Source organism: Rhinolophus ferrumequinum, chromosome 12 (genome assembly GCF_004115265.2).
Source record: "Rhinolophus ferrumequinum isolate MPI-CBG mRhiFer1 chromosome 12, mRhiFer1_v1.p, whole genome shotgun sequence".
Taxonomy (NCBI): domain Eukaryota; kingdom Metazoa; phylum Chordata; class Mammalia; order Chiroptera; family Rhinolophidae; genus Rhinolophus; species Rhinolophus ferrumequinum.
This window is the reverse complement of record NC_046295.1, coordinates 22105967-22127323: the sequence shown is the minus strand read 5'-3', so window position 1 is coordinate 22127323 and position 21357 is coordinate 22105967. Positions and strand designations below refer to the sequence as shown.

At 38.9% G+C, this 21357-nt stretch overlaps 1 protein-coding gene across 6 annotated transcripts in view; it reads right to left on the bottom strand.

Moving 5' to 3' along the window:
* The window catches only part of BNC2 (basonuclin 2), a 407820-nt gene extending 388134 nt beyond the window's left edge, over positions 1–19686 (bottom strand). For all 6 annotated transcript variants that reach the window (XM_033121982.1, XM_033121984.1, XM_033121985.1 and 3 more), the window contains exon 1: positions 19580–19686. In XM_033121982.1, coding sequence (XP_032977873.1) covers positions 19580–19582 — 3 coding nt within the window. In that variant the 5' untranslated portion in view covers positions 19583–19686. The remainder of the gene's footprint in view (positions 1–19579) is intronic.
* Positions 19687–21357: the final 1671 nt, after the last annotated feature.

Genomic DNA, 21357 nt, shown 5'->3' with positions numbered 1-21357 from the left:
TAGAATGCAGTATAATTTAACTTTGACCATTAAAAGTTTATTCAATATATATCGTCAAGATACCCCAAGACCACAATTTTTGAGCAAAGCTTTAAAACTTAAAACTTGAAACTATTAAATAAACCCATTACTAAATTATAATCCACTTAGGATCATTTGTTCCTTGTTAAAGACAAAAAAAAAGATAATAATTATATACCTGAGAATCTACAGAGTGATATGTGTAGTAGATGTATAAACAGTTGATTAGAATAAAGTGTGACAAGCTCAAATGAGGGGCAAATTCAAGAAACTGAAGCGACATTACACATATACATAAAAAAACTAAAACTCCATAGCTCTTAATGTCCTTAATCTCAAAGTATTGCAACAAGAAATATTCCAAAGCATCCCTTTTCTAAAGAAGGGTCTCAGTTTAGGCACAGATTCAGTCAAAGTTTATTCAAACAAAACCTATAACGCAGTAGGTTATGAAGCACAACAAAACTCAATCTCTTATCATGATATTCTGAGAAATCCCCATACTAACAAATGGTGCCTCTTCCCAAGTCTCTTATCAAATATGAATTTCTGTTTCTGAGAAAATTAAACCCCCAAACAGATTTTAAGTAGAAGGGTCCAAAATCTCAAGGTGAAGGGAAGACACTGAAAAACGGAGGTAGGTTTCACGTTTGACAGCCTCCATCTTCCAAGTCATCTACTGTCCCCAACCTGCACATGAAATTCCATGAATGAACTCAGGTGTAGTGAAGAGGAGGCATTGTGAATGGGTGTTGGAAAACATAAAGCTTGTAATTAAGTGCATTCTCAAGTATACTAATCCACCCTGGAACAAGATAAAACATTGAGAACCCATCTACAGTAAAGCAGCTAGACCTTATACTCCCACAGAAGTTACAGTACATGACAATGAATTATGACAAATCCCATCTCATGAGCCAAATGGTCCATGAACACAGTACATGTGGTCCCTCCAAAGACAGTCTTAATAACACACTTAGGTTTTAGTCCAGCAGAGCCTTCCACTTATACTGCCTTCCACTTATACTTCCACTCAGGGCCTGCTAAGATTCTTCTCTACCTTCACAGAACTATGTAAGAAGCCTAGTATACTAGTTATGTATAATAAATATACTTTTGAATTTGGCTAAAAGAAAGCACCCGGCACAAGAAAAGTTGACTCTAATGTTTATTTCCAACAAAGGCTAGTCTTAACTTTCTTTCAAATCAGAACGTTTTATAGTTTCAGAGAACTCTGGGGGAATGAACAAACATTTAAAATTAACTTTTCTGGAGTTAAATGTATTTTATTGCTTTTTACTTCTTGAATTCTCATTCCTGAAAAAATATCTACAAATTTTCTAGATAGGGTGTGGGTGTGACTTCACAAAAGAGACGATTTTCAAAATTGCTTTTAATATTTTTAACAATAAAATCATGCCAAGATCTACAGATTCCATGCAAAATTAGCATTTGAGGTTGTGGAGAAGCGGTTGAAGATGAACTAGAAGGAAGTTCAACACAAGAAGGCACTAACTAATGCTATTCTTAACTGATAACCAAGAATGATTCATTAAAAAACAGATTTATAAGTAGCACCTCAAACCACAACTTTCAGGAATTCAAAAACAAATCTTTTTTTTTTTCAATTTTTTTTTCGGGGGGCATATTGGGGAACAGTGTGTTTTTCCAGGACCCATCAGCTCCAAGTCAAGTCGTTGTTTTCAATCTAGCTGTGGACGGCGCAGCTCACCGGCCTATGTGGGAAGCGAACCGGCGACCTGGGTGTTATGAGCACTGCGCTCTAACCACCTGAGCCAACCGGCTGCCCAAAAACAAATCTTGAAGCACACACACACAATATCATATTCCCCTTTAGCTTCTACTTTTCCTTTGACTTTTGTCAGTTATCAGTACAGACAGGACTGCATGGTTGATATGCACAACTCTGTACTTCACTAGCTTTCTCATTTCTAATGTACTTGGTACTTAGTTATGCCCAACATACAGATCTGCTGAACTAAGCAAGAGAAGTATACAATATAGGCCATGTGACAACCCCTCTAATTTCTAGCCAAAGAGCCCTATATAAAACTATCATGCAATCTTACATCATGGTTAAAATTTTTCTTCATATCCTTTGCCTTCAGAAGCCTCCTCCGGCCAGGACTTACAGTACTTTTAATCAGATTCCACAAGATTTACCCTGACGTAAAACTTAGCAGGTACTTGCCACATGAAGCCAAGTAACGTAAAACTACAAAATATTGACACAATTTGGTGGGTGGAAAGATGTTTAAAGCATGTATGTATGTGTGAATCAACATGCATGAAATCACACACTGATTCTTATACAGCCAAATGAGTTTCCATAGATGTAAAAAAAGCCCCATTACTGGTGGGGAAAAATAATCAATATATCTCAGTTGTCACCTCTAAACACTGCACTTATTCCAATGATGCTGCTTAATTCAAAAGATTTCTGGAATTCTTCATTTGTAACTATTTCCAGAGCCAATTTATAAGTTATATAAGAAAAATCAATTGTGCTAATTTTTTTCTTACCAAAAATGGAATTATTTGGCTTTATAACCCATCATGTTCATGAGGCTTAACTTCTGGATGATTCAAAAAATCAAAATGATATCACAAAATTTGCTAGCACTGCAGATACTCAGAAGAATTAGACACAGGCTGTCTGAAACCGATGTCAAATGAAGAGCTCCAAAAAGATTTTAAGTTATGGCACCATTGGTGTAGGATCTTCTAAGGTGACTACTTTACAAAGGATAATACTTATATCGGCTTATTTGTGATTTTTAAGTTTCTTTAGAATATTTATTAGTACATGAATTACTTCAATGCTTCATTCTAGTTCATGAATCCTGTCAAATATTTTATTAACAAGTTCTTCAAATGTTATAAAACTTCCTTTAACTTGAAATGTATTAAAATGAGTACCTAACTAAACTTATTTCCAAATTCTAAGTTTATAATGTATTTATTTCCCTGTGTCTTCAAAATTGCATAAACTGTAATTACAAAATGGAACGTAAAAAACTTACAATGGTGAATTGGATGGTATGTGAATTATGTCTCAATAAAGCTGTTTCAAAAAACTGAAGTTACAGAAACCCAAAGTGTCCATTAAGCTTCATTAAAAAGACTAAATTATTCAAAATGAGGGAAAATTATTAAAATATTAATCAAAAGCACAGATCATCCAAAAACAGACCAATCAGGTAGCATTTTCAGTCGTCACTGAAATAGTTCACATACCTTCATATATATGAGATACGATCAAAAACTATGGTGAATGTTTAAATAAAGAAAACATTTATTACAGTAAAAAACACATTGCCATTATCCCCCCCTCAAAGTACTCCCCCTAGCTTTAAATACACTTATCTCATCATTCTTGCCACTTTCTAAAGCAGTTCTGGAAATCCTCTTTTGTGAGTGTCTAGTTGTGTTATCATGGCTGCCTTGATATCCTGAATCATTTTGACTTTAGGGAAGAGCCAGAAGTTGCATGGTGCCAGATCCGGTGAATAAGGTGGGTGAGGACATACTGTAATGTTTTTATTTGACAGAAATTGCTGTACCAGAAGCAATGTGTGACACAGAGCCTTTCCGTTGTGATCAAAAGATACGGTGAATGCTGCTGCTGAGTGCCATCCAACGGAAAGGCAGGGATCTTCAATATGGGAAGCAGTGCATCGAACCTTAGTAACTGTGCGTGACAAGTTTCAACTTGATCAGTGCAATCAGTCGGGTGTGAGCTACGGGTGGCAGAAGGTGTGTTTTAAAGTGTGCTGTAAATCATCCTCCATCATGAAAATGCTCCGTGTCACACATGGCTTCTGTATATGGCAATTTCTGTCAAATAAAAACATTACAGTGTGTCCTCATCCACCTTAGTCATTGGATCTGGCGCCGTGTGACTTCTGGCTCTTCCCCAAAGTCAAAATGATTCAGGACATTGAGGCAGCCATGACAGCACAACTAAAGACACTCACAAAAGAGGACTTCCAGCACTGCTTCAGAAAGTGTCAAGAATGATGGGATAAATGTGTTCGAAGTGAGGGGGATACCTGAGGGTGATTAATAGTAATGTGTCTTTTACTGTAATAATTTTTTTTATTTAAACATTCACTTATTGTTTGATCACATCTCGTAGTTTAGCATAGGTACAAAGAGACCCATCACAGCTGCACTTTAATTGCAGTGACTTGAAAATTCCACCAAAAGTTGAACATTAAGGAATAAATATTGATAAGCATATGTATACTGAATTTCATATATAATATCTCACTTTGAAGCAAACATTAGATCTGTGAGATTTTTTGAATAATGGGAAGTATTTTGCTTACTCTCACCAGTGGTAGCATCACCTTATTACTCAAAAGCACAAAATCTGTGGAACAGCCCAACGATGGAGATACATTTTGCCTTAAACAAAGTTAGCCATCTTTGTCCCGATCATGCTCAATCCATAATCTTACTTTTTTTATTGTACAGTACATCCATGATACGTATACTATAAGGTATCCTGCACACTATAAAACACAAACATAAAAATAGACTGAGATAAATAAATTTCTAATATATTTCCCCATATCTTATAGGATGATTTTTCGCACACCCATTGGGGTGTATACCTCTACCCTGGAAACTACTGCTCCAATAAGTGGTTCAAAAAACGGCAATGGTTGGTGCCATAAATAATCCTCCATGGAAAAACTAAGAGCTGAGTGTTTCCCATACCAGATAGTGGACACTTCTTCAGATAGTAGACATTCAGAAATTAACAAGACAGGCAAAGGTCCCTGTTCTTATGGAGCTTGATATCCTTGTTGACGGGGGAGGAACAAATAACAAAACTATACAGAAATGAAAAAAATAATTAAAACATATTTTCAAGTAATGATAAATGCAATGAAGAAAAAGCAGGGCTAAGAGGTCAGAAATGCATACAGTATGGAGAGCAGGGGGAGGAAAGTTGTCAGGAAGTTCTCTTTGGCGTGGCATTTGAGAGGAGAACTGAATAAAATGAGGGCGGAAGCCATCCAAAAATCTGGGACAAGATCATTCCAGGCAGAGGAAAACCACGTACGAAGGCCTGAGTTTAAGTAAAAGTTTGGCATGTTCAGTGAACAGCAAGAAGGTCAGTGTAAGGAGAGCAGAATAAGCAGTGGTAGGAAACAGTATTGGAGCATTGGGCTTCTCAGAGATCTCATCTCCCACACCCTTTTCAGTCTCACAGCAGAAGTTTAGATTTCACTACACCTGTGAAAAGAAGTCACTGGAAGATTTTGAGAGAGGAAAGCTATTTCTCTGTGTCGTCTAGGTGTCGTCTAGGCAGGAGAGAGGCAAGAATGGTAGCACCAGTGAGGCCAGTGAGGAAGTACCACAGTATTCCAGGTAAAGAGTGACGGTGCTTTGGACCACGGTGACGGCAGCAGAGTTAGCAAATGGGTGGTAATCCAGAGGCAGATATAATAGGACTTGCCCAGCAGATGAGGAGCACAAAGAGAAGGAGACCGTGAAAGATCCTGGAAAGAAATATGGTGAACCTGGGTGTTGGGAAGAACATAAAAACAAGTTTCACGCCACCCATTTTAACGGGCCCTTTGTTTTTCAAAGTATTTTTCTAGCCAGATTTTTATCAGTGTTCAACATTTCCTGTGCAATTTCTCCATTCTCTCCATCATCACCCCATTTTATTTTTAGTTCTGACACCTTTCCAACTTAAAATTTGGAATGCATTAAACCCTGTGGGTTTCAAAAATAAAATTCTCACATTACACAATTGTACCCCGACTACTCTGCACACTGAAAATATGGATATAAGGATAAAAGTTAGAACAGACCTAAAGAAAGAAACCACAACAATCAGTGGCTCCTGTGTCCACCAGCAGCTGTCTTTTGGGAGTCCACTGCATATTCAGTGCCTCATCTTTCTACCTTCTCTTCCCTTAACAAATTTTTCTCTCCAGTCAGAATCTAATGGATATTAAAGTGTTTTAAAAGAAACGACTCAATTAAAAATAAGTAAAACGAATTGGGAAGTTGCTGAAATCAACGAATGTGAACTTAAAGGCACAGATTTAACTTTCTGGTCCTTTTTGGAATCTATAAAATTATACAATATAAAAAGAGATGTTGCACATCACATGATGTAAAACATGATTAAGAATCTTTAAAATCTAATCTTCACTCTAATTGTATAATGGAAAAGAAAAGCCCAATGTAATTGGTGAATTTTCCTACCACACAGAAAATAGATTCAGAGATTAAACACAGACACACTCACACACATACAAAACACCCCTACTGACTTCTAGATTGCAGTTTATTACACCTATATGTAAAGCCAATCTCAGATCAAGATATTTTTCTACAAGGTATTTAACAATAGAAACTTCCTCTACTGGATATTTAACTGGTCTCAAAGCCATTTTTATTCAAAAACAAGCAAACAAAAAAACCGTTTATTTTCCTCCAGAAAACTGTGGTCTTATTCTATGGCCTCCCACCATTCTTGCCAGCCATGCACAAAATGCATGACATGTAAGGTAGTGGCATGAGGTATTTCCCAAGAAATTTAAAATGAATCAAATGAGACTGCCATCTGCATTAGATCCATACAAAAACCAAACAAATGCAAAGTCACCTTAACAAGTAGCTCCCAGGACAGTTGACTACTATCTGCTTGAGAATATTAACATATCTAGAGCTAAAAGGATCTGTCAATCAGAAAGGGGAATGGGAAGCAGAAGGAAAACAAGAGGGGTACATTTTGTCAGTGCTCTCCCAAACACAGTCCAGGAGACACGACGTCCAAAGTGTGCATTGTAAATAATATAGGCCACTGGAAAAGTCCTCCATAGTAAGGCTGAGGAGACCCTTCCACCTTCTACCTCCATCGCTAATATTCTCTGCTCAACTCCCCAAATCGTAAAGCAATGAGCAACAACATTTAGATTATAATTTGACTCCCTACTTAAATTTGCCCACAAAGAAGAAAACGTGCTAAGCGTGCCAACACAAGTATCTGAGTCTTCCACCTAACATGGTCTGCAGATATACAAATGTTCTCACACCATGCATGCATATGTGTATTCTCACCCCTCTGCCACTGAACAAACTGAGTGAGCTCTATGAAGGACAAAATTAGATTTCTAAGCAAATGGAGACTAGAGGCAGACCCTGGGCTACAGTTATTCTTTTTAAGATAATGAATATCCACCTGCCAATGAATTTTGTGCTATTTCATGTTAGGGTTATAGCTTCTACTTCATCGGTAATATCTACAACACCTAACAGAATGTCATGTATATCACAGAAACGCAAATGCCTGTTGTTATATTCTAAAGTAATTAAAAGTTGGGTTACACTTTGGAAAATGAAGACAACTGGAACGCCCATGCCTATGCCGAATATACAGTTTGAACATTAAACCTGAAAAAGTTTTAAAGCATCGTTTTTATTTTTACCAAATCAGTACACTATTGTCTAATGTTGTTTCATGCAAATTTACAGCAAGTTATTCTATATATAGTAACTACATATTTACTTGTTGACTATTAACAAATTTATCACTCTGGCATATCTCTATTTCAGAAATACAATTTCACATTAGTAAAACATTCAGTAATACACTCAGTATTCATTCATGCCATCTATTCCTATACCTGAAACAAACAAAAGAAACAACCTAGCAGGTATTGCTTACTACAGTATGAAAATATAACATTAGTGTTAAACCATGTCCTCCTGCCCAAAAATAAAATTTCACTAAATCGTACTATTCTGTCTTCTCCTTTATCCACAAGGAAGTGGTAAACTATCAGTTTCTCATGGATACTTCTACACACACACACACACACACACACACACACACACACACACACACCATTTCCTTAGCTCTAATTATCATTGTAATCTGTACACAGAAATGTCGTATCAATCACTGGTTGCTGTTCAGGGACATAGTGAAGCTGTAAAGACCAATGAACAAACATTAAGTCCTTTATGTGAAAATATTTACCTGATAGACACTGATAGGGTGAAAAATATGTCTCAACCCTTGTCAGAATTTCTAGGTTTAAAAATATTTATTTACTTTTTAATATCATTTAAAGTAAATGTACTCTGAGGCGAAATTGATGTTTTAGTCTGTCAAAAACCAACTCAAACAAATAAAATGTTTTGTTCCCAGTCACCATTTTGAAGGAGAGCAAAATCTGAACTAACACAATGTACTTCCAGCAGCATACCTGTTAGGTACGTATATGTTGATAGAATAAACTTCTCTAATCCACTAGATAGTGGATGTGTATTACAGAAAGATTAGACACCACAGGCCAGAGAACTGAGTGAACTTGCTTTGTACCGCTGTATTGTTCCAGTTAATTACCTTCTTTGTGTCCTCAAACCATGAAAGGTATCAAGAACAGCACACACGATTTTGTCATTCCATATACATGTGCACATGTCAAAACATGTTAAAAAGAACGGAAGAGTACAATTAATTTTTTGTTCAACATTAACAAAATGTGCCATTGGCATTACAGAATTTATATATAATAAAAAATCAAGCGTCTGGTAAATACAAAATTTTCTACCATACCCATTTTTTATAGATGATTTTAAATCCTTCACAGAATTTTCACCAGGAAAAAAGTAAATCCTCAAAATATGTCCTGAGATACATTTTAAAACTGATTAATTACTATTTAAATATGTAAATACTGATGTGAGAAGAAAAAAGACACACTCTCCACTTATATATTTGATCAGTCAGTCATCTAAGTGATAGTTGATACTGAATGAAGTACAAAACTTTTGTCCAAAACACCTGGCAAAAATAGACAATGCAGTTAAGCAAGAATGGTCCATCAGAATACTAGAAAAGCAATAACTTGGATGGAAATAAATATAGGTCTTTATTAGCATGAATAAAGAGAAATTAGAACTCTAAAATAACAATTTTTTTTTTAATTCAACAATAATACAACATGACTACTTCCAAATTAGATTACCTTTCATTTGTTCTCAAGTTTCTCATTCAACAATGAGGTATTTTAATTACAAAATTTGCCAGATAAACTTTAAAACAAGTTCATGTTTCCAAATGTGCCATGCCAGATTTGAACATGGTATTTATTTAAAACTTAAGTGGACCAGTTAGTTTGGGTTTTAGTTTTAATCACTGTTGGTGTTTTTCTAGTCACGATGAAATGTCTAGGAAGACAAATTTTCTCAATCATGATTTTTTTTCTTCCTTTCCTTTTGACGTATTTATAAAACCAAAAACAATTATTTCTAGGTACTTAATTCCATCCTTCAGGGCATGAAGTATCTCTGCTATCGTACAGAACACCTAGAATGCTTTTAAATGCAATGATAATTAAGAAACATCAAAGTAAAACCAGGGTGTTTCACAGGGAACGAAAAGCCATCATCTTTTGGCTACCGAATGACATATTTCTTGTTCCCTGGAGTACTACCAAGACTTTTTTTAACACGAACAATAGATGTATTTTCTGTAGCCTTTACTCTTCTCAGGATAATGTTTTTTTCTTTTTTAAAGAAAACTGCTAAGGGTAACAACAGTAACAAAAGAACAGACAAATAGGACTACTTAAAAACTTCTGTTCAGCAAAGGAAGTTATCAACAATGTGGAAAAGCAACCTACTGAATGGAAGAAAATATTTGCAAAATGTATTTCTGATAAGGGGTTAATATCCAGAATATATAAAAATACAACTCAACTACAAAAAGCCAATACTTTGATAAAAAAAAAAAAATAGAAAAAATCGTGAATAGACATTTCTCCAAAGAATATATACAAATGGCCAACAAGAACATGAAAGAAATGATTTTCAACATCACTAATCACCAGGGAAATACAAATCAAAACCACACTGAGATATCACCTCAGATGCATTAGACAGGCCACTATATATATATTAAAAAAAAAAAAAGACAAAATAAGAGTTGGCAAGGATGTGGAAAAACTGGAACCCTTGTGCACTGTTGGTGGAAATGTGAAATAGGGCAACAGCAAAGGGAAACAGTATGGAGGTTTCTCAAAAAATTATAGAATTACTGTATGATCCAACAATCCCATTTCTGGATATATACCCAAAGAATTGAAAGCAGAATCTTGTAGAGCTCTTTATTTGCACACCCAGGTTCACTGCAGAATTACTCACAATAGCCAAGAGGGAGACTCAAACTAAATGTCCATTTACAGACGAATGAGTAAAGAACATGTGGTATGTGCATACAATGAAATATTATTAAGCCTTCAAAAAGAAGGAAATCCTGTCACCTGCTACAATGTGGATAAAACTCGAGGACAATATGCTAAATGAAATAAGCTATTTACAGAAGGGTAAGTACTGCATGATTCCACTTGTATTAACTATTTAAAGTAGTTAAACTCTTAGAAAGTAGAATGGTGGTTGCCAGGGGCTGTGGAAGGAGAAAAAGGGGAGTTGTTCAATAGGTAGAAAGTTTCAGTTTTGCACGATGAAAAAGTTCTAGAGATCTGTTGCACAACAAGATGCCGTTAATGCTACTGCACTGTACACTTAAAAATGGTTAAGTTGTTCAGTTTTATATTATGTACTTTCCACCACAACAAAAATTTTTTTAGTAATCAAGACAGTGTGGTGCTTGCATGAGGATAGATATACAGGTCAATGGAACAAATGAAGAATCCAGAAATAAACCCTTACACCTATGGTCAAATGATTTTCCACAAAGGTGCCATGCTAATTCAATGGGGAAAGAATTGTTTTTCAACAAATGGTGCTGGGAACAACCAGATAACCACAACCAAAAGAAGGAAGTTGTACTCCTACTTCATATTATGCACGAAAATTAACCTGAAGGGACCAAAGACTTCAATGTAAGAGCTCCAACTATAAGACTCTTAGAAGAAAACGCAGGGGCTACTCTTCATGACCTTGGGTTAGACAACGGTTTCTTAGCACACCAAAAGCACAAACAAAAGAAAAAATAAATAAATTGGACTTTATCAAAATTTAAAGCTTCTAATGCTTCATAGGACACTATCAAAAAAAGTAAAAAGACCAACCCACAGAATGGAAGAAAAAAGTTGAAAATCTTATATCAAATAAACGACTTGTGTCCAGAATATATAAAGAGCTCTTACAACTCAAGAATGAAAAAACAAATAACCTAAATGAGAAATGGGTGAAAGATTTCACAGACCTATCTCTGTTAAGAGAAGATACACAAACGGCCAACAAGCACATGAAAAGATGCTTAACCTCACTAGCCATCAGAGAAACGCAAAGCAAAACCACTTCATACCCACTAGGGTGCTTCAAATTAAAAGAAAGACAATAATAAGTTTGAGGAGGATGTAGAGACATTAGAAAATTCACACATTGTTGGTGGGAATGTAAAATGGTGCAGCTGCTTTGGAAAATGATTTGGCACTTCCTCAAAAGTTTAAAGACAGTTGCCCTATGACTGGGCAATTGCACTCCTGGGTATATACCCAAAAGAAACGAGAACAAAACACTTGTACACAAATGTTCACAGCAGCATTATTCATTATTCATAATAACCAGAAGGAAGAAACAACCCAAATTTCCACCACTGGACAAATGGATAAAGGAAAGTTGCTATATCCATACAACAGAATTTTATTGTGTATTTCAAATGGGTGAATTATATGGTATGTGAAGTATATCTCAATACAGCTATTAAAATAGTAAACTGCTATGATTGTATAGTCTTATCACATATGGGTAAAATATAAAAGGTTCCAACTGGAAAGAAACTTAGAAATTACCAAACTCACTTGGTTTACAAATGATGAAATTTATAAAATTTCATTAAAGCCTAGGTGGAACAGAATGAGGTGTCTCGAAACCTAGTCCCAGGGCTGTTCTCACTCTGGGATGGATAACGGTGCAAGTGCCTTCCAAGGCGTGGTCAGCCAGGGGCTCTGAGATGCGGACTAGATGAAGAAGAGATGCAGGATTCCTATAGAGTAGCTTCTGCCGTGTATCCCTTTCTCTTTAATTACTGCATAGCTCTGGCCTATTTTCTAGGGTTTTTATTTGGGGGAGGGAGGAGCTACAATTATAGCTCACAAGTCCCTTTCTTCTTCTACTTCACCTAATACAAACCATAATGAATGGAAACAGGACTATTAGAAGGGGGAATGGTAACATACCCTTGCCTTGTCTGTGGGAAGCCCACCAGGTCACTTGAAATGAACAAGGCAGATTCATCTTAAAATAATGCACAGAGCTTCCACCCAATGGCCAAGAGACTAGAACATGGCCCTAGGCCGACTGCGCATGTAGCTGTCAGATACTGAATATATGTTTCTCTGGAAGGCAGCATCCCACCTGAGGGAAGGAGTGTGAAAAACAGCTCATCTCTCTTCCCGGAAACAAGGACAACTAAGCCCATTAATACATTCACAGGATACCATAAAAAGCTTACCGGGGAAAGCATCAAATACAACTATTAAAAAGTTTGCCTTAGCTGAAAAAAGTAAGGCCAAGTAAAAATTAGAAATAATTTTATAGGGATTTGGTAATACATCATTAATATATTTGCAAAGTTATTGGACAGCTCCAAAAGAGTTTGGAAAACTGACAAAAATTATTTAAATTAGAAAGACAAAAACATTTTATTCACTCTTGGTAATGAAGAATTTCCTAGCTAAAATAAAATAAATGAACTTCTCAGTAAAAAGAGATAATTTACCATTTTCTATTCAAATGTTTTAAGAATTTTTAAAAAGCAATTCTACGAATCTCCTAAGATGTTGAAGTAATATTTTCCAATCCAAAAGCTGTAAATATTTGTCTTTATTATGATTTGAAAATGATCCACTGGTCATCTTTTTTTCCTTTACACTGAGGTAACAAGGCAAAGGCACTTCTAAAGAATCAGATCACAGCACCAGACTGTGCTAGAGGGAAATCAGAAGGGGGAAATAATAGCATAGGAAAATTAATAAGCTACATTCTTCTTACACAGATGAAAAAATATACATATGACATCTACAAAATATCTCCATTCTAGATGTGTAAGAATTAAGATAAATTGCTAATCCATCCATTCATATACAGGATTCAGTCAGTATAAAAGATAGTTATAATACACTAAATAGTCACCAGAAATAACACTTTTCTGCTCTTGAAAGTTTAAAAATGAAAATAAGACTTTTCGATGCTGTCAAACGTATTCAATTTTCCCCTCAAATGAAGTTTAGATGAAAACAATGTGACTGACAAGCTCTGCATAGGCAAATCTTGGCAGCCCTCAACTCTGTCTATCTCCTTGGCCTGTTAAGCAAAATTCCTTCACAAACTGTGGGTCTTTGCAATAACTCCTACAAAGCTCATTACTGCCAGCGCAGGCCTATCCCCCATGTTGTGCATTTATCCCTGCGATGCATATCAACATGTGGCACATGTCCTTGACATGCACAGAAGAGCTGCACCCCGGGACAGCAGCACGCACGACAATAGTGTCGACTCTCACTTCTTTATGGTTGCTGGGATGTAACCGAGAAATCTAATAACTGTGACAGTGGGGCCTTTCGGTTTTTCCTTGCCTTTCTAGACAGTGAAGCTGCACAGACACTAATGAAAGGTTAAATGAATAGGAATAGTTGACAAGAGGTACAATAAAGAAGGAGTTTGGTAATCCACAGACACTGAGCAGAGATCCTTGGCTCAAGCAGAGAAAGGACAGCACATCGTCGAGTCACAATATTTAAAACAGCTTGCTATACACAGAGGCTTTTGTGTCTGGGTACACGTCTGGCTTTGGACTAAAAAAAAAAAAAAAGAAAAAAGATACTGAAAAGGAATTTCAGCATGGGGCACTTTGGCAAATGTAAGGTCATAATAAGAGAAAAATGTTTTGTGTGGATTCTTACATCTTTGTACTAAGCGCAAAAAAGCAGGGACTATGAACTCGTGAACCACAAGTTCCAAGACAATACTGTACATTTTGATAACTATTAAATACTGTATCTAGAGGATTGGTTTGATGTAAATCCCACTGGTAAGATATACAGGCAGGGACTCATTTAGCAATTCCACATTCTGCCTTCTTTGTGGAAGAATTCCTGATACTCGTCTTAGAGTTTTACAGTCAAGTTCTAGTCTTTAGTGAACGTGATTTGTTACAAATTTCACCAAAACACTCAAGCCATCTTCCTTCCACTCATTGCAAAACTTCCCAGCAGTTTACGGTAAGGAAACTGAATTTATCATGCTAGCTATGTGTGACGTTCGAGGCAAACTTTTTGTAATTTCAAGTGACTGCAAAAGTGAAATGTCCTCAATTAGAATTCTTAATTATTGAATTTGTTTTTTTAAGTGCCCTTCTCAACTACACCTTAACTGAAGGTTATATTCCTTGGGGAACCGATTTTAAATTATAGTGGCAAGACTATTTCAATCACCAAGAAAAAAAAAAAAGCTCCAGAATGTCAAAGGCAAAAAGGAAAAAACTGACATTGTTAGGTACAGATTTTTTTTAAAGAAAAAAAGTTATGACTCTGCTATGGAAAAAATCTTTAAAAATGTTGTATCTGTAAAATCATTCCTATGCATATGCATGAGTTAGAATATAGGTTCACAATAAATGGTAAAAGTGTACTAAGAACATGTTTTAAAACAAGGGAGCCTCTTTGAACAGCCAAATTAAATTATAGCTGAACAACTCTTGAGTGTACTGAGGGCTCTAATAAGCAACAAATAAAGACTTTTATTGGCTAGCAATATAACGAGAGCTACTGTGCAAGAGATGAAAAAAAGATGAATTTGGGTAGTTTATCTCACTGGATTATATTATTTACTTAAATGGCAAATAAGTTTGTCCAAAGTAATGCTACTAAAACTAGTATATAAATATTAAAGAATAATTACGATCAAAGACTCACAAATGTAAATATATTCACAAATTCTAGTGGGAAGTCTGATAAATGTGAAATTTAAGAACAAATACTGAATTTAATACCACTTAAGTTCTATTTCTTTAAATTTAACATATTTATGGATTCCTAATATATCAACTTTATAAATTGTTCACTATTTATGCTTATAACATGAAGCACTCGTTTGAAAAGAGTTTTCCCTCCAGAGTACAGCAGTTGTATGTAGAACTACTTCAAAACCATTATTTACAGAAAGGAGGTTGTCCTTAGTGAACTGAAAAAGGTATCTCCCCCCACCTCAGTGATTTGGTAAGAAGTTACTTTTAATAAAGTTCTGAAGGTTGGCCTCCTAACAAGAGAACTCCTTCAGTTGACAAAACGACATACAGACCTTAGCAAACCAAATCAGATTTAAAACGTATTTTGTTGTATTTTGCTTGATCTTCAAATTATCTAAAAGGTAGAACTCTAGAAATCTCAGCTGACTACTTGACTGTTCTCATGGACAGTTCTGCTGCTTGTCACAGCTTAAAAAAACAAAACACCCGCCCCCACCAAACCTACAAAAGCCCCTCCAAGTCTAAACACTAAGCCAGTATTCTTTATGTACTCTTTTTCTACAACATTCTGATTGCCAGAGTGATTTTTTTTAACCTTAAGTATATCTAATAAAATCATGAGGCTCCCTCTAGCTCTTCAGAGAGGAGTTTACTAACCAATGATCCTATGTAATTCCCATCCAGCAGGAAAGATTTGAGAAGGCTGCCTCCCCTTCCACAAGAAATGTTCTCAACTGTTTCTTGTAAGGATGTACATGGTAAATGAGACCATCTGCAGAGAAATTTAGAAAGCACTGCTCCCTATATGCACAACAGTTTAAGAATCTATTAATTGCTTCCAACCTAAGTTTTATACACAAAATTCTACAGTGAAACTTTAACCTGTTTAAACTACATATACATTCCCAACTTAGATTTACCCATCTTGCTAAAATTAATTTAATCTCAACAAGTAAGTAACAACATACATTAACACCTACAGAAATTCAAACTTATTTGCTCTCAGTTCTAAAAGCCTACATCTAAATGCAGAATTTTGAAAATTAAAAAAAAAGTTTATTAACAGTGTATCTGTGGGGTGTATGTAAAACAAAAATGCTGATGGTAATTTGTAGAAAACATTTTCACATACCATAATATTTATATACAGCACTGGTAATGACTTTTTTATTGTTTCATATTTTCTGCTACTCAGTATTGGATACTTAGGGATTGTAATTATTTAAAAGACTATAAATAACATTAGTTGAAGTATGCCATTGATATTTAGTCTATCTTACAATAGCCGTAAAAGCCACATAGTCGACTGGCAAATCATTTCAAACAAGTGAATATGAAAAATGCTAAATCGAACTCATACTCACTAAGGCCATTTTCCAAATACTTAAGGAATATTTCAAGTCGTGTGGAACCTTAACACTAAAATTAAAAACAAGGGAACCACTAACTTCAAGTCATCATCTACTTTGGACTCCCTTAATATAAGAAATATTCTCAGGAACAACAATAAAAAGAATAGCTCCCTCCATCCCCACCCCCAAGCCCCCGCCCCTTTTTGAGCCAGTGTCCAATTTCTTCTTTTCTGAACAGCTGTATTATCCAACTTAAGTTGCTCTGCTAATTTCAGTCCCACAAGGACTAACTTGGAAGGCAAAAAAATACAAGAAAAGATCAATTTGCTGGGAAAGATCAAATGAGAAAACTGTGGGGACAGCACCAGGTCAGCGTGTGGAGAACTAAGCAGACCTGTTCTTCATTAACTGTGGCTCTCTGGGGATGTCACACACTACCTGTCCATGGGCTTTATTGAACCGCCTAACCCGCCTCTCTGTTCCATTCTTCTGGGCCCAAGTGAATCATATCCTGCTGCTGACAAGTTAGCAGGGGACTGCGGCTGCAACATGAAAGTACTTTTCTTTCTTGTCTAAATCAGGCAGATTTTTGAAAAGACGACACAGCATTGACTCGTGACATGGCAAGATGAAACGAGAGGTCTGGGCCGGTCTTGGAGCTGTGCAGATAAAAGTAATCAAATGACACTCCTGGAATGCAAATTGGCATTCTTGACTGCAGCAATTGCACAACCATGAAACATCCCTGACAGCAAGCAAGATTAGGACAAAATGTTATGTAAAGCACTGAACTCAAAAACTCTCACTTGAAAATTCAAACTGTAACACTTACATTTTAATATAGCAATAGTCAGCTCTGCTTTTGTCTGCTTCTTTTTGTAATCACATATCCCTGCCTGACAGATATCTCACATTTCAGGTAGAAGAAAAAAATCAGGTATTGGGAATGTACAACTGCTATTAATATTTTCTTCATATTCATTTTTAAAAATCACATGAAGTCGGTTCTTTTTCAAAGTTTTACAAGCAGACAACTCCAAACTTAATATTCCCAAGAGGGAAAAAAGACAGTTTCAGACTTTTCTCACAAGATACTCAAGAGTCACATTCAGGCTCAGTATTACTTCCCTCATGTGAAGATACTCTATCAATACTTTGGTAAGATACTCTAGTACTTTGGTAAAGTGATTAGCAATCTGGATTTTAAATACTCTGCTCTCCGGGAACAGAAAGAGTAGCTACAACTGAGAACTTCATTAAGGCTGAACACTTTAAATGAAACAGATACAAATATAATGTAAAACACAGATAACCTATGGCGTTCATATGGGATTTTTTTGGGTGATTCCAAAGGGTAAAGGAAGTTCGATTAATTTGTACAAGGTCTCACTACTCTTAAGTATGTCTTCAGATCGGAACACTAAATAAGAATGCCAGAAATAAATCCCCCCACTTAAATCATGTATGTGTGCACAGTCACATTTGAAACTGCAGAATACAAAGCATTAGGTGACAAATGGGCTTAGCTAGCTAGCCACTGTTCAAAGTGGTCAGTATTTAGGAATAGATGTGTAAACAAATAGTATACAGGCTAAGGAAAACGGAAGAAAAATAATATCTACAACCGGCTTTTACAGTGTTCTTGTGTGAAATGCCGCTAGAAGAAAAACGCTTCAAGCACTAAACAGATATATTTAATATAGTTTTGACGCCCTGCACTTAAACACAGGTTCCAACCATTGCAACTGTCCACGAAGTACATAAAAAATAATGAAATAGGCCACTTTCTGCCACTTTAATCCTGTGTACACAGGATTATTTTATGATGTCTTTTGTACATCAGTTTTACAACAGCTTGACTCTAGGGTAAATGAGAACCACCATAAATCGCACGCTGCTTTCAAAACCACTTTAATTTCTGTCAGTGTTACTGTAACCACAGTCTTGGGCACATGCTATTGTGTGTGTGTGTGTGTGTGTGTGTGTGTGTGTGTCTGCATTTGACAGTCGCATCTCCTACACTCCAATTGTGACTTTGATCACTGAAACAAGAGATGTCACGTTAGGGGGAAGGGAAGAGAAAAAAACTGCCAACCCGCTATCTGCCTTTTTCTTATATATTACATCTACACGCAGAACACAGTTTATCAGCTTCCCAAGTGGGGGTAACAGCAACAGCACTGGGTGGGTGCAAACTACAAGGAAGGGAGTGGTCCAGCCTCATTTCTAACAAATCACTTTCCCGAAAGCGGACGGAGCGCTCATCCAGGGCGAACTGACTGCACGGTGTCTCGCTCCGGTGAAGCCGCTTCGACTGGAGGGCTGTGCTGGCATCTTGCTCGGCAGCCTTCCCATCTCCTCCGCTACTTGCACTAAGAACTTATTTTTTTCAATCCCAGCCTCACTTCAGAGGGGATTTCATCTATTTTTTCTTTTCTTTCCGTTGTTTTTTTTTTTTTGTTTTTTTTTCTACCCCTCCCAATGACTCTGCCCCCTTCCCGGGCCCCAAATGCCACCCTGCAGTCCATGTGTAAGCATAACACATCGGCTTCTTCAGTATTGCACCTCAAAATCTCTCTCTCTCTAGGGTTTATTTTCCTGCTCTTCGTTTTGCACATTCTTCATAAAACCTCCAGGAGCACTTCCTACAATTTCTTCATTTACAAAGGGAGGTTTCCCCAACGTCAGGGAGCGGGGTGGGCCAAGCAAAGGTGCTGGGGACGCGGTGGCCGTGTCCTCCCTCACCGCGCGGCGCACCAGCGCGCCCCGGCGCCCACGCCCAGACGCCTGTCCCTCACTCGCGGGCAAGTTTTAAAAGTTCCCCGTTCTCCAAAACGCTTTCCTGCTGCCCCAAGCTCTTTGCAGCGCTCCATTCATCCCCCGCCTTCCCACCAGCCCGTCCCCAACTCCCTGGAGCCTGGCGATCACCTTTCCCCGCCAGCCCGGAGAGGGGGCGACGTTCACGAACGCCCCTCACACACACCTTCCCACCTGGAACTACCCTCAGAAACTTGGGCCAAGTTTAGGGGGGATTTCGGGGGCACAGCAGGGGCCAGATTGGACTGGGGTTCTCCTCCCCAGCCCGCCCCCCTTAGCGCCCCCCTCCACCTCTCGCCGCTGGACTTGAGGAAAACACGGCCCCCGGGCGGCCCCGGGGCTCATTTCTTACTAAGTCTAGAATAAAAAGGAAAGGAGGGTGGAAACTTCTTACCATCTCGGCATGCTGGTTGTCAAGTGCAGCCCCCGCCTCTTGGTCTCCTCTTAGCGGCCGCGCCTGGACCAGCCCCTCGGCCGCCTCTCTCTCCTTCTGTCTCGGCCTTTCTCTCCCTCCCCCTCCCGGTTTCCTCGGGCCGCCGCTCTCGCCGCCTCCGCCTCTCCCCGCCCGCCCGCCCGCGCGCGCCCTCGCCGCGGCCCCTCTGCGCTCAGGTGACTGATTTACACACGCGCCCCGGGTCGCCCTCGCTCCCCAAGTCGGAGCCTGCAGAGTTCCCCTGGCTCCTCGGGATAGGGGAAAAAAAAAAAAGGAATGGACTGTCCCGGGAGGGGGCTGCTGCGGGAGGGGTGGGGGGCGAGGTGACCTAGGACGGATTTGCCAGCCCCACAACTTTCACCTCTTTCTGAAAAATTGTCGTGACTACAATGTTGCTTCCCTTTTGCAAAATAAAAGTAGGATTAGTTCTGTTGTTGTTTGTCCTCCGATTTCTAGGGGTTTCGTGAGGAGGATGTATATTTCTCCCTCCCCCCTGCCGCCCTGTTACTTTTTTTTCCCCCCGCTGCTCCTTCTGGGGATGGAAAACAACTTTGGCGCCCCCCGGGGGGTGCGGGCGTGGACGAGGAGGTGGCAGCAAGCGCCCAGCTGTCAAAAAAGGAGAGGAGAAGCGGGGAGGGGAGGCTGCAAACGCCGAGGAAAGGGCGCGAACTTTATTCCGACTGCAGCAAACCGCCGCGTCGCTTTCCTTTTCGGGCACTCGCCGCTCTGCGTCCCCTTTGACCAGTTACTCCTCCTGAACCGCCGCGGCCGGGGCCGCCCCTCCTGTTTTCACCTTCTCCTTTCCTCCATCTCCGTGCCCGCCGTGGCGGCCCCCGCGCCCCTCGCCCCTATCCGCCCGGGTCCTCCGCGCGCCGCCGCTGGGGAGAAGGCGAAGGAAGCCGAGGAAAGCCCAGGGAACAGAAACTCGGGACGAGAAGGTGCTGGGCGAAAAGGCAAAAAGTTGCGCGAAGCTGGGAGAAAAAAGTTTTTGGTAGCGGCGTGTTTTATGCCAGCCCAGACGCCGGCTTGCGGCGAGGGCTTCCTTCCCCTCGCCCTGGTCTGGGCCGCGGGCCTCCGGCTGGAGACGGAAGGGGGCTGCCGCCTCCGCGGGCGCCCGCGGGGAAGACCAGTCACATCTGTGGGTGACACTCAGCCGACCCGATTCGCCCTGCCCCGGAGACGCGAAAACGGAGGCTGCAGGCTCCGCGCGCACATGCCTGCAGCTGAAGGACATTTCTTAAATGCAGGCAAAACACACTCCTTGGCCGCAAGAGGCGAGGGGAGGGGGAAGGGGGACGAGTTAAATCATCTTTCTAACGGACGCTTTCTGCCAAAAACATCTCCACGTTGTGCAGATTTATCATAGCTAGAGCAAACTTTCTGCTTATCTGACATGGGACGAAGGCACAGGTTTCAAGCATACTCCCCGAGCACTTAGAAAGCAGAATCCGCCAAGGAGAAGGCTAGCTTGGCAGAACAACAGGTTTGGTTACCGGTTACTACTGAAAAGAGAAAATCATCCCTTTTCTCTCTCAGAAGGAGAGGGAGAGAAACTGCTTAATGGCATTCGGAGGTCAGAATTCAATTCCTTTGAAACTACGCAGTCCTAGAATTACGTAGTTTCATTTTCTTGGATGCACAATCTAGTCTTAAGTTTAATACAAATTTTCACAATAATTTAAAGAAAATCTCGGGAGCCATGACTGAGGAGACTAGGGCCCAAGTAGCCACAGCTGTTC